Genomic DNA, 13,109 nt, shown 5'->3' with positions numbered 1-13,109 from the left:
TCACAGGAGTTTTTCACCTGCCGTCTCCTGCACGCAACCTCCCTGTAACACCAACCACTGGTGTCGTTGTTACGTTTCCCAGTAAATTAAACATCTACGTGGATTCGTAGGTGAAGACGTCATGCAGAAGCTTTGAAGTCTTTCAAGTCTGCGGACCTAGGTGCTTTTGACTCAGTTGCTCCGGCGAGTGAAGATCGCAGCATGAATAGACTATAATAGAATGTCATTGGAGAAGTCCATAATGCACAGTGGCTATTTCTAAATCCAGCAAGGGCTATCGATTAGCCCATATAGAGAGTCCAGTGGAAAGGTCAATGTGAAGACAACACATCTCAAGTCTTCATTTCCTAGTTTTATTCTTGGCTTGTCAAACTGCCTCGCCTGTCAAAGCTAAGCTGCATTCCCACTCCGCTCCCTGAATACCAAAGTAACCACATCTGAATGTGTGTATGCGTGCGCAGTGTATGCACGTTCGTCGTAGGAGTGTGTGGCTCAATATGTGTGTGTGTGTGCATCCGTGTGTGTGAAGGTCAGAGGAACCGGTGCTGAAACAGTGTCAGGTAACAGCAGCAGCAGCAGCAGGTTCAGGTTGGTGCTGTTCCAGACTCCGGCTGATAACAGCTCTTAGTACAGAGCAGCAGCAGTTGGACATGACATGCAGCCACAGCAGTGTCACTGCTATTGTTTAGATACAATAATAGAAATGTTAAATTAAGACTGACCTCAAGGCTTCCAGGCTTTTACAATTGTCCAGGTAATCAACGTCCAAATCAGTATTCAAATGCTGCAGTTTCATTTAAATTTTTAATTATTATTTTAAATGCATTAAAACCCTAATAGCGCATGAAATAAGACATTTTAACCAACTCTTTCCACCATGAATCAAAATCAAGTATTTATAGTTATTCTCAGACAAGTACATTAAATCTTACTAGAAGTTGTGTGCGTTTCACCTCTGGGACAGTTACGCAATAACGTGAGAGGCTCACAACCTACAGCTACGCTACTACGATGTCGAAAGTCAACCGTCTGGAACAACTTCCAGATTTTTCTGATGACAAAGTAAACTTCTCAGAGTTTGGCATATCACCTAAAAACTTTCAATGGTTACGTCGTTTCGCAGCAACTAAAATGCGGTAAACTCGCGAGTTTCCCACACGCTGTGAATCGGGCAGTGATGGAGCACCCAATCGTCATCCCACCACAGGTCAGGTGGTTTCGCTGAAAGTCATCGCTCAGAATCCTCTGAATGGTGCAGAACGAGACGGTCCGACCCTCAGGGACAAATTCACTGTGCACAGGCCTGTGACAATTACAGTTGCATCAGTCACAAAAAACTGCAATATTACAGCATCTGGAGTGATAAAGGGAACATTGTTCAAGATTTAGTGTGAAGCAAAAAGCTGTTGCTCTCCAGGAGGGATTATCAGGTTAGCTATAAAAGGTTGCACGCTCACATTTTTTTTTGGAACATGGGCTCTGTGTACGAGGACAAAGGATTTACAACTATTATGAGGGTGAAATCCTTACTTTCAGCTTCAATTGTCAAGTGTTAATAACCATATTAACTGAGCAGAAGGGAAATTGTTGCCCCGTCATTGTCCTACTTCACTGTTGAAAAATTGGAGCTTTGTATAAAAAGATGTGAGTCACACACCTGAGGTGAGCAGCGTCGAAGAACATGTCCTCACACACCCTTTAAAGCTGAAAGTCAGCACAATCTCACTCATTGTTTCATTTAAACTCAATTTAGTGCAGACACACTGCACAAAACTGCAACTCCATTAATAGTTGCGGAATTGAATTGGCTTGTGCGTCTAATGTGTCCAAGAAAGAAAAGATAATTGCTTGTTTCATTCAGAAATCACAGGTATTCAAGGCCAGTGCACATAAACAACCTCCTGTTATAACGAGAGTCAATGAATAATCTGATGGGTCATCCATTGCCTTTAATGTTCAATTGAATTTTATTTTCAAATTTATTTGTATTGCTCCAAATCATAATAAACATTAGCTCAATGCACTTTGCATAGAAGGTCAAGACCGTAAACATGTTCTGATAAGGAGTTTGTAAATTGATCGAAATAGATTACGGATCTAATACTAGTACAGTTAACATAAATCTTATTTTGACTCTGAAAGGAAGTGACAGTTGCTCTCACTGTTGAATGGCCTGTTACTAGTGTTATAATTGACCACACTGGGACACCCCTTAAAAACTGTGTCTTGCATCTGGTCCTCGTTTCCTGTGTGAATCGCGCCAAACTGCTGACATTTTAGCTCTAGCTCCGGCTAACGCTACACAACCAGAAATCCAAAGACAGTGCAGCACATCTGGAAAAGTAAATTGCTGTTTAATCCTCGTGAAATTAATACACTTTAAAGACATGGTGTTGGACCGATGCGTAGATTTACACACCGAAGTATCAGAGGCATTTCCGATTCTGGTATCTATATCAGATCATCTCTAATTTCAACACTCAGGTTCTTGTTTATTAGCCGATCAATGGTGACAATGACGGTGTTGATGACACAGACATCTTGCAGTCCAAGGCACTGCAACATGATAATCTGTCCATATGAACAACTGTACAGTTAGGAGGGATAATCCTTTTTCAAATGGAATTTTATTATGTTGGATAAAGCTTAAAGATAATTAATTCCTGTGCGTCAACCCAAAGAGGATTTAAGTAACTTACATTATCTTTTCTTAGGACTGCAGCAGTGTTAATTTACAGACTTTCACTTTTTGTATTGGGGAATCTTTCTTAAATATTTGTTCCGGTATCAGGAAAACTAATTTCATCACTTTACAAGTGTTACGCTCGTGTCCAAAACTCCAGCACGTCAAGTCATCCAGTTTGAAAGGTGGAATGGGACTCATTGTTATTCCCCCACTAGGAAAAACAGATAATATTTGATGAGGGTAGAGGCAGATTTTATCAGGACGGAGCGGCGGCGCTCAATCCCTCTCTGCGTGCTGCCTGTATCGAAGCTATTATTCTTCAGGAGTGGAGAGGGGTGGTCACAACAATAACAACAACAAGACGGTAATGGAAATGGTGAAATTCGCACATTCGACTTGGAAGAATAATGACAGTGCAGAATGCTTATTGAGACAGCCGCGTACTGGAAAGGCCAAAGCAAAACACACCCACATATTTTCCTCCTATCATCAAAAACACACACACACACACACACACACACACACACACACACACACACACACACACACACACACACACACACACACACACACACACATATTTTCTTCCTATCTCATCAAACACACGCACACACACATGAACACGCACACGCACACACACACACAATGGACTGCTTGGAAGCAATCTCCAGGAACATGGGGAATCGGGAGGCTTCGTTCGAGCCCACCTGACAGTGCACCGCCTCTAGCCTGATGAAATGGCAGAGTCAGTGAGCTCTGAAGGCCGTTAGATATTTTAGGTGATGGCCTGCACTCCGTGTCCCCCCGACGCACTTTTCTCGCACTATAGCGGGGGGGATCAGGCAGAGGACATGAGCGCCATTAGGCGTCAGAGGCAGCGAGGCAGGCAGACAGGCTGATAAGCGTATGTTCGTTTTATAAGCCACGGCTGGCTCAAATGGGCTGTGGAGGAAAATTAGGATTTTTGAGTGTTTTTTTTTTGTTTTTTTTTTACTTCCTCTCTTTCTTTCTCGCTCCCTCTTTCTCTCCAATGCCTCATTCATGCCTTTTTGTCCCTCTCTCTCTCTCTCTCTCTATTCACAGCCACAGTGTTTCTCACAAGGTCAGGTGTGGAGACTACCCTGCCTGTCTGTCGCTGCTCCGCACCACGCGCTCTTCCCCTCATCCCCCTCTGCTCGCTCTGATTCTCTCTACCTGTGCCACCCTCCCCCCTCACACTTCTCCATTTTTAGTTTCTCCATCGCTTCTTTTTTTTCCCACCTACTTCCTCTCTCGCTTTTATTTCCCCCTCTTCTCCTCTCTTTTGTCCCTCAGCTGTCTTCTGTTAACGTTGTTTATAGCTCACACCGTCTCCCTTACCAAGAGCCTCCTCCTCTCCTCTTCTCTCACCCCGTTCTCTTTTTCGCTCTCTCTTTCATCCTCTTTTCCTTGCACTGCGTTGTCTTCACACCCTTTCATCCCCACTTTTCCTTGCACTTCACCCACCCCCTCCTCCACCATCATCCTCCATCACTTTGGCATTCCCAGGCTGTCTCCTGTCATTCTCCTCCTTTCATCCTTCCATCCTCCCCAGCACACTTCCTCTCCTTCCTTCCTTCCTCCCTTCCTTTCTGATTCATTTTCCCTCTTCACAGACTAATGGTGGGAAATATGGAAATGTCAGCGTGACCAGGCAGGGGATCAGAGAGGACTGTGCAGGGCTGTCGCAGTGCTTTCAGCGTAATGTGTGTGTGTGTGTGTGTGTACGTGTGTGTGTACATGCGTGCGCGTGCACATCTTGAGGATGTTAAAGACATGATGATAGGTGACATGACCTAGGATGGTGACATTTGACTACTTGAGGATGTTAAAGAGGGCACTTATGTGTGCATGCATTTGTTGTTTCGTCGTGTCTTTGGTTCGGTGGCGTTTCCTGTGTGTCACCTGCAGGCAGCGGCGCTACTGTAAAGTAGAGCAGGGGCGACACGAGGCTTCTGTTCTCACTCTCCTCCCCTCCAACCCTCTCTTTCTCTCCCTCTGTCTTTCTCCCTCCCTCTCTCCGTCGTGCCTCCTTTCTTCTCACTTTTACCCTTGAACCGTCTGCTGTCTCTAATTCCCTCAGTTCCCGACTCTCTCCAACTCCCGTCCTGCTTTCTTCCGTTTAATGAGAACAATGGTCTCTCAATATTTATACTGACAATTGCTATTTCAAATGCAACAATGCTGTTGTGTATGTGCACGCGAACGTCCACACGGACTCTCCTGCCATTTTAATATCACAGAGTCTCTGAGTTTACAGAGCTGGGTCTGGGGACAGTGATGGAGGATGGGGGGCATGCACGTCTTTGTGTGTCTTGTGTGTAATATTCATTTCCCTGGGGCTGTATGGAGTCTCATAAGGCCAGCCTCTCTCTCATCCGAGCTCTGGCAGGAGTTGACCTGTGTTGCTCTGCTCTTATTGCCTCAGAATGACAGACAACCGGGCCCGGCTCGACTCTGACCCCACATCATGTGCGGATGCAACAGCTGTGCATGTGTGCTTGTGTGTGTGAATTTGCACACATATGCATACGAGTGAAATGGAGCAGAGTAAATTCAGTGCTGCTTTGTGATATGACATGTCAGGCCGACACTTTCCATTAACCGTATTCAAGGGTTTTAGTAAACCATTATTTCTCCCTCTACTTAAATTCAGGTCCCATTCCCAAAGGTAATTTCTTCAGATGAATTCATGTGGACAGACAGAGGTAACTAGTAGAGTGACTAGCTCCGTCACAGTCTCCTTCAATTCACTATGTCCACATTTTTATATGGATCCGCAGCTTTAACACTCTCATAAATATCAGTCCCCTAAATGTGCTTGACTTTCTTTTTCATCAAGATTGTTTTCTGAGAAATCAACAATAATGGCAAAACATCCTATCTTTCAAAGTTAAAGTGCAAAATAAATCCTTGATCCACCCCCTCATCCATATCCACACCAAAACTAAATGGGATATTCCCTGACCCGCACTACATCCTCCAACCAAGTTTCATGGTAATTGGTCCCATAGTCTTTGCGTAATCCTGCTAAATAAAAGACAGACAAACGAAACGAAAACATAACCAACCAGGAGCTTGACAATTAAGTCGTCATGAGTTTATGAATATGTGAGAGCATGTGGTTCTTAGTTTATTTGCAGAGGTATGCTCAATTTATGAGCGTCCAAGACAGATAGTGAGTGAGCTGTTCCTGGTTCAGCCCCACAAGACTCTCTGCTGCTCCCACAGGCTGCTCCGCGGTTGTCCAGAGGTTCCTCTGTGGCTACAAGGGGGTTGTTTTGTGGTTGTAAATTGGGCTGGTCCTGGGAGAACTGGTGTTATTCTAGGAAAGGCTTGTTTTTCCTCCACTTGCCCACTCAAGCCTTTCGCTCATTCCTCTTCTTCCTCCGTATTGATATCTCAGATCTCCCCAGAGAACAGAAGGTGTGATGTTTATTGCTCGTCAAAAGAGAGACAGCGCTGCCCTTTCCTCTTATCTCCTAGCCTATGGGTTTCGTGTGGGTGTGTGTAATTGTGTGTTAGTTTGTGTGTGTGTGTGTGTGTGTGTGTGTGTTCCACCAGCCCTGCGGATCACATTAGTTTCAACACAAACAGCTTTGGCTCAGCACAAACTGGTGGAACTAGTTCCTCCAGTAATTGTTTGTCTTCAGGGGAAATAGTTTCATTGGTACTGGTGTATGTGTGTAGCCTGCTGGTAAACATATTGTGAACACACACACACACATACACACAAACACCCGCTCGCACATGTGGTCCCCGCTGCAGACATTTGAAGTTCTACAGGTAATCCACTCTTACTTAAAACCGGGACCATCTCGCTGCCATACACTGATGCACGCTTACTCATACAAGTAATTACATTTTCACACAGAGCTGGATTACACACACCTACACACACGCGCACACACACACACACACACGCACACAAACACACATTCACACAGAAAGATTGTCGTTCTAAATCTCCCTCGCTCTTTATGTTTCTCACACACCCACTGACACAACACACCAAAAGAAGCATATTTATTTTGACTCTTAGCAGTTACACAGGAATGTGTTGGCGCAGCAAATGGCAGGCTACAGAAAAGCATAACCAATCCTGATGATTTATGACCTGTGTGCAAGAAAGAACTGGCTTCCCTCTGTTGTTTTTACCCAGCACAAATCCCCTTCTTTTTTTCTATCAGCTTCTCCATCCACACACACGCACAGTCATGGAGAGATACCAGACTCCTGGCCTACTTGCCTGGGTTCACTAATGCTGTCCTCTGTTGTACCAGACACTTCCACACTGTCCTCATTTATCATCAGCCCGCTTTGTTCCAGTGCAATTTCTCAGCTCTGCTTTCTCTTGTCTCTTCTCTTAGTTTGTAAATGAAAGAAACCAGAGACATTAATGACTGTGTCTTTTTTCTCTCTAGGAGCGGCAGGTCAGCGAGTGAAGGTGGAGGCGGAGGTGTTGTCGTATCCTGGCCAGACGGTGAACCTACGCTGTGCCTTCACTGATACCACAGGGATTGAGCTCACAATGGTGAGGTTACCACAGCCAGGATGCAGTTTTTCACTTCGGATTTTATTTCTTCTTTTATACCAAACCTAAAACGGCGCTTGTGGAATGAAATTCCAATAAAAATGTCACTTTCTCTGCTGACTTGACATGAAATAATATGCTGAAATTGCTCTGGATTCCATTTTGCTTTCACAATTGAAGGGAAAAGGCCTTAAAGCAAACACACAATATAATATCTGCCAAAACAAATGGGTCTTTTCTTGTAAAGTATTTGCCTATTATGCATCGCTCTAATTCTGCAGGTGTGTGAAACCAGAGTCAAAATAGAAATAAAATGATAGCACACATCCATGTGCTTTGTTTATTTTGCACATTAAACCTTAATCTAACAAATCATAGCACGCCGAAATAATCCTAAGGCAGTAATAGGTTTTTATCACATTTGGGCTTAATGTTTTATTTCTCCAAACAAACAATACTAAGCTTCATTTTGCTTCAGGGGATTAAATATGGTAATGGAACACTTCTTAGCTGCATCTCAATGAAGTGGGAAGTGCACAACTCTACTCAAATCCACACAGGGCAGCTGAGAGAGAGAGAGAGAGAGAGAGTTAGAGAGCTTCTCTCCCTCTGAAACACTCGCATCCATATTCATACCCGATCCACTTATTTGATTGTAATGCTGTTTACACTGCCCTGTGGAGTTCATGGCAAAAAGCGGGTGTCTCAAAACGCTTTTCATTTATCCTTTTATTAATCCCACGATAAATGCAATCCCACACTGCACGCGTCTGACCCTGCGCCTGCTCCGCTCCACAGGTTACTTGGATCTACGAGCCGAAGGAGGGCGAGAGGATCAACATCGCCGTGTTTCACCCCAGCCATAATCCCAACTACCCCGAGTCGCCTATGAAGGGCAGGGTCAGCTTCTCACCCAGCCCCCCGAAACTGGTCAGCCCTTCCATCCAGATCACCGGAGTGAGGATGACGGACGAGGGGCGGTACATCTGCGAATATGCCACCTTCCCAATTGGCAACGAGCAGGGCATCACCTATCTGGTCATGCTGGGTAGGTCACACACATAATCTTCATGCTGTATGAATAAATGCAAAGAACCATATGCCTACCCCTCTCTGTCAGTCTCTCTCTAATTCTCTCCCTCCCCCAAAGGTAGTTTGCAGGTTAAAAGCATGTCCAGCTCGGCTTAATTGCTGTTTTAAGTGGTATTGTCAGATCAATTGTGTTCTTGTTAATGCAATGGAACCGTTGGTCTAACCTTGGCCCCGGCACCAGTGCCTCTGCTCCGCTCTCTTCTCCCTCCAACGCATCATGCCTCCCTGCCTTCCCTCGGGCTCTGTATTGATCTGGCTGCTTGTCATGCCTGCTGTCAGCTTCTGTCCTCCCTGCTCTCCTCTGAACCCACACGAGTATCGCAGAGGGCAGTCGAGGAAGTACGAGGGATGAGATGGAGCGGAGGGGATGGAGGCCTGACAGGAGTCGTGTAGCGATGTCGAAATCTGTGTATGGAGATGCGCTGGACCAGTCAGCTGTAGTTTATCAATGGGGAAAGAGAGGGAGTAGATTAAAGAGATGGAGGGAAAAGTTAAATAAGATTTAGGGTTTGGGTGTTTTTTGCTGTGGTGCTCATTATTGTTTGTCAGTTTAGGCTGCGGAGAGAGAAACGATGGAGAAGGGGGTGGGGGGGGTGGGGGACGGGATGACGGGATGTTTGGAGATTGAGGTTTTGGATTTGCTTTAGCCAGACTGGTGACTCAAATTGTTTATCAATAATGGTGCACATTATCTTTTCCCTCAGCTGTCTTATTTCCATTTTATCTATCTCTACATCCCTTAATCTTCTCTCTGCCACTCTGTGTCCCCTTCTGTCTCTCCATCCACCCTCCGTCCTCACATCAATCCGTCCATCAGCTAAGCCTCAGAACTCTGCCTCCATCGTCACAGTGGAAGTGGGCACTAAGCCGGTGGTGGTGGCGCGCTGCGAGTCCGTGGATGGCCTACCCGCTTCCCAGATCTCCTGGGTGACCACGGCCAACGGCAACGGGACGTCCGTGAGGAAAGACGGCAAAGACAACACGGTGACGATGATCAGCGAGTACGTCATGGTTCCCACGGCGGCAGACAATGGAAAGGACATCAGTTGTGTCGTGGTCCACCGGACACAGGTTAAAGCAGAGAGCTTCCCGTTGAAGCTCGCAGTCCAATGTAAGACACCACACACACAATCCAGCAGTCATTATTTCAAACCTTGAGGTGACTAATTGAACTCATTGCCATTTTTTCCCCTCCCTCCTGCCATTCATCTCTCCATCCCTCAGACCCCCCTCAGGTGACAATCGAGGGTTATGACAATAATTGGTACATGGGTCGCACAAACGTGGTGCTCACCTGCCAAGCTAGCGGAAACCCCGTTCCGATCTCTGTGCTCTGGAAGACGTGAGTATCCGCTCTTCCTGGAATCTATATTGTCTCCTCTTGCTCGTTCTCGTTTTACCACGTTCTTTCGCTTGTTTCTTTTTCTCCCATCCTTCCTTTCTTGGCCTTCATTCTCAGGTCCAAAGTGCCCACAGAGCTGTAATCAGAGATTTTATTATTGCCTGTGCTCTGATTATGGAGATAGCCGTATAATTTCCCATAATGGACTCTGTGACTTTAGATTTAACCCACGCATAATGAGCAATACAATACAAAGTCTCTCTCTCTGTCTCCCCCTTTTCAGTAGTATTAGCTATTAACATAGCAGAAAAAATAATATTATAATAATAATAACTTCACTCATCTAAACAAGGTTACAAAGTGCGTCAAACCAATGAATAAAAATGAAAGGTATTCAATTTTGAGCGCATACTAAGTTCGAGACCATCAAATGAAATATTCATCCCATGTTAAAAATCCTTTCCTCTAAAACATGTTTTAAAATGCCTCCCATTCTAAAGTTCTAGTCTTTAACTGGATGCGATTTTGGCCTTGATCCAGCAGTTTAGAATTTCCTGCTGTCCCCGTTGTGTTTTCCTCAACTGAGTGATAACGGATTGGCTTTTGAGGACGGAGGAAACTGAATTTGATGACCGAGCACAATACATCACATTTCTGTAAACGTCCATTCTGTCTAAAAGCTCTCATTCTGCTGGAAGCCAGACTGACCACAACCCAATTCTCAGTTTATTTTCTCCTTTTTCTTCTTCCTCATGGCAAATATACTCCCGCGGCTGCAGGATGTCAGGAGTGATGCCAGACACGGTGCAGATCACTGACAACAAGCTGAAGGTGCTCAAGGTGGACGAGTCTGTCAACACCACTTTTGTCTGCGAGGTCAAGAACCGCATTGGAACCACGAGGGATCAGGTCACAACCAACGTCAGAGGTGAGTCCAGGGGGCACAAAAAAGCACACGACAAGAAAAACGTTATTCAAAACTTATGATGGAGGTCACATAACATTTAGAAATAAACTTTCAATGCTACACATTGAAAGTAGCAGTCACAAAAATGATTAGTAACTGGACTTCTTTGATATGGTGAATAGTAGAGATGTTCTGATACCAACACCAGCATCCACCTCAGTCACTGCCAAAAATGCTGGGTTGGGCATCAGCGAGTATGCTAATCTATTTACCGACGCAATACCAGGTCATTAAAGTATATTGGTTTAAAGTACATTATAGTTTCTAGTACATAACACCATAGCAAGACCTTGCTAGAATACCAGCAATTTGGCAATATTGTGGAAAGTCAAAGTAAAATGGTGACGAGTACCGTGTGAAAGTCTTCAGTTTCCAGGGGTTTAACCTGACCCAGGCCATACCAAGATGACGATCACTTCCACTTCTACTTAGTAGCCTACAGCTGTTAAAGTATGTCATTTATATAAGTTGTTATTTTTATTAATTGCACTGGTATCAGATCTGTAGTCGGTATCGGCTGAAACACGTAGTATGTAACCAATGGTATCGGAGCATCTCTAGTGACTTGTGGTCGAAACGCATTACAGCCAAACCACAGTCCAATTCACACAAGCTGCAAGTGTCCAGATGAATTGTAAATTGCATAGATTATGCTCAGTTAATGTGTCTGTAAAGCCGTGGAACGGTTCAGAAGTGAAATGAGAAACACACTTGCGGCTCACTTGGGTCTTGTTCATCTTCTGAACTGTCACCTGGGTTGTATATGAAAACTCATATATCCTCTGTGCTGATGAAGTGGAACCAAGTACACTTCCATCACACATGCTACACATTTCCTGCTGTGCTCTGCTTATGTCTTTCCCCAGGGGTGCACCTTGTTCCACCCCACATGTCACATGATCTCCATCGCACACACGTACACACCCACACACCCACACAGACACACAAACACACTCTGCTGAGGACTGTCTTGGGTGGTGGGACTGTTTAGTTTAGGGCTAGAGGGTCCAGCTGCTCTGTCCACATGGTGTTGTGTGCGTATATCTGTCAGTGAGAGTAAGTGTGTAAGCGTGTGCACTTCTGCCCTTTTTGAATTTTCCCCTTCAACTTTTCATCTGACTTTCTCTGAGTCGTATTAAGAATGCATGTCGTTTCTTTTCTTTGTGTTTTCACATGCACTCAATAGCACTGTATTATCAAAGTTTCTATGGCTCGGCAGTACCCAAGGTCTGTCTATCCTCTTTTCTTACATCATATGGCTTTTTACAAAGCCAAGTTTCTAGTCGTAGTTCACATCGTGAGAGAAGATCCTTCTCGCTCCTTTTTGCTTCTCTCCCTTGTTTCTAAAACGAGTGAGAGAGCAGTTCGCTCCCCCCTCAAGTCATGATCAAAAACAGCGACTGAGCAGCTTCTCAGCAGAATCCTTGGCCATCACTAATGACAGCAGAGACGAAAGCAAAGAAATGAGCAGTGTTCATTAGAGTCAATGTCTTGAAGATAAGTCTGCAATCAGTCAGCGATGTGTTTTACTCACGACACTGACTTAAAAATCAAGTGGATGTAAGTGCTGCCTTGGGTTCATCCGAGAGTAGACCTGCGCTGAGGCACTGTGTGTGTGGGTGTGTGTGACGTGTGTTTATGTCTTGTATCTATTTTCCATAAAGTTAGAAGCTATGTGCAGGTTATTTATTACGTGGGTGAACCCGCTAAAAAAAGGCGATAGACTCATTCCCATTGCCACTAGAGGAGTTTGCATTCCAACGTCATGTGCACTGAGTCAATCTCATTTCGTTGTCTCAGTAGGTTCACTCGGTGTTGCATTTCTATTGCTAATTATCGAGCCAATTTAAACCTGTGTTTACCAGGAGTGAAACCATTAAATCCATTTCCTTGGCAGACAAATGCCAGATTTGGGAAAGGCTCTATTGAGTGAAACTATCCAGGATTGGAGATACTCTGTCTTGCATATAGTTGAAGCTGTCCTGGTCAACAGGGTTCACTCCTGCATTCCATCCAAAATACATTCCCCTTCCACTTTTCTTACTTCAGAAAAGTTATTTCCTGCTGACTTGGGGCAAACCCCGCCCATCATGGGGAAAAGTGCATATCTCTGGTGGCTACATTTTAAGAGCCACTCAGCTCCTCCTTGCCCTAATTTTCATCCCTTTTTTTCTTGTCCTCTTGCTCAGTCCCTCCTTTTTCCCCAGTTTTTTTTCCTCCTTTTTCCCGTCTCTTTTCAAGTCCCTTGGCTCCTCATGGTGCCACAGCGTGCGTCACCACTCCTCTGGGGCCACTGTGCACCGCTGCAAAGTAGCGTGGCTGGCTTCTTTAGCACAAAAGATGCCACCACCCCCTGCTGCGTATTACAAGCAACAAGCAGGGAAGATCCAGGGAGCAGAGGGAAGGGGATGGAGGCGGCTGCTTTTAGACAAAAAGCCAGCGAACGTGCACCAGGATAAGTTGGTGCCAG

General features: G+C 45.0%; 1 protein-coding gene across 3 annotated transcripts in view; it reads left to right on the top strand.

Annotated features, from left to right (window-relative positions):
* LOC133013702 (nectin-2-like) overlaps positions 1-13,109 on the top strand; it is an 81,431-nt gene that overhangs the window by 24,207 nt on the left and 44,115 nt on the right. For all 3 annotated transcript variants that reach the window (XM_061080735.1, XM_061080734.1, XM_061080733.1), the window contains exons 2-6: positions 7,129-7,238; positions 8,037-8,286; positions 9,148-9,441; positions 9,555-9,672; positions 10,452-10,600. In XM_061080735.1, the coding sequence (XP_060936718.1) occupies positions 7,129-7,238; positions 8,037-8,286; positions 9,148-9,441; positions 9,555-9,672; positions 10,452-10,600 (921 nt within the window). The remainder of the gene's footprint in view (positions 1-7,128; positions 7,239-8,036; positions 8,287-9,147; positions 9,442-9,554; positions 9,673-10,451; positions 10,601-13,109) is intronic.

Source organism: Limanda limanda, chromosome 11 (assembly GCF_963576545.1).
Source record: "Limanda limanda chromosome 11, fLimLim1.1, whole genome shotgun sequence".
NCBI lineage: Eukaryota > Metazoa > Chordata > Actinopteri > Pleuronectiformes > Pleuronectidae > Limanda > Limanda limanda.
This window is presented reverse-complemented; position numbering and strand designations above follow the sequence as displayed.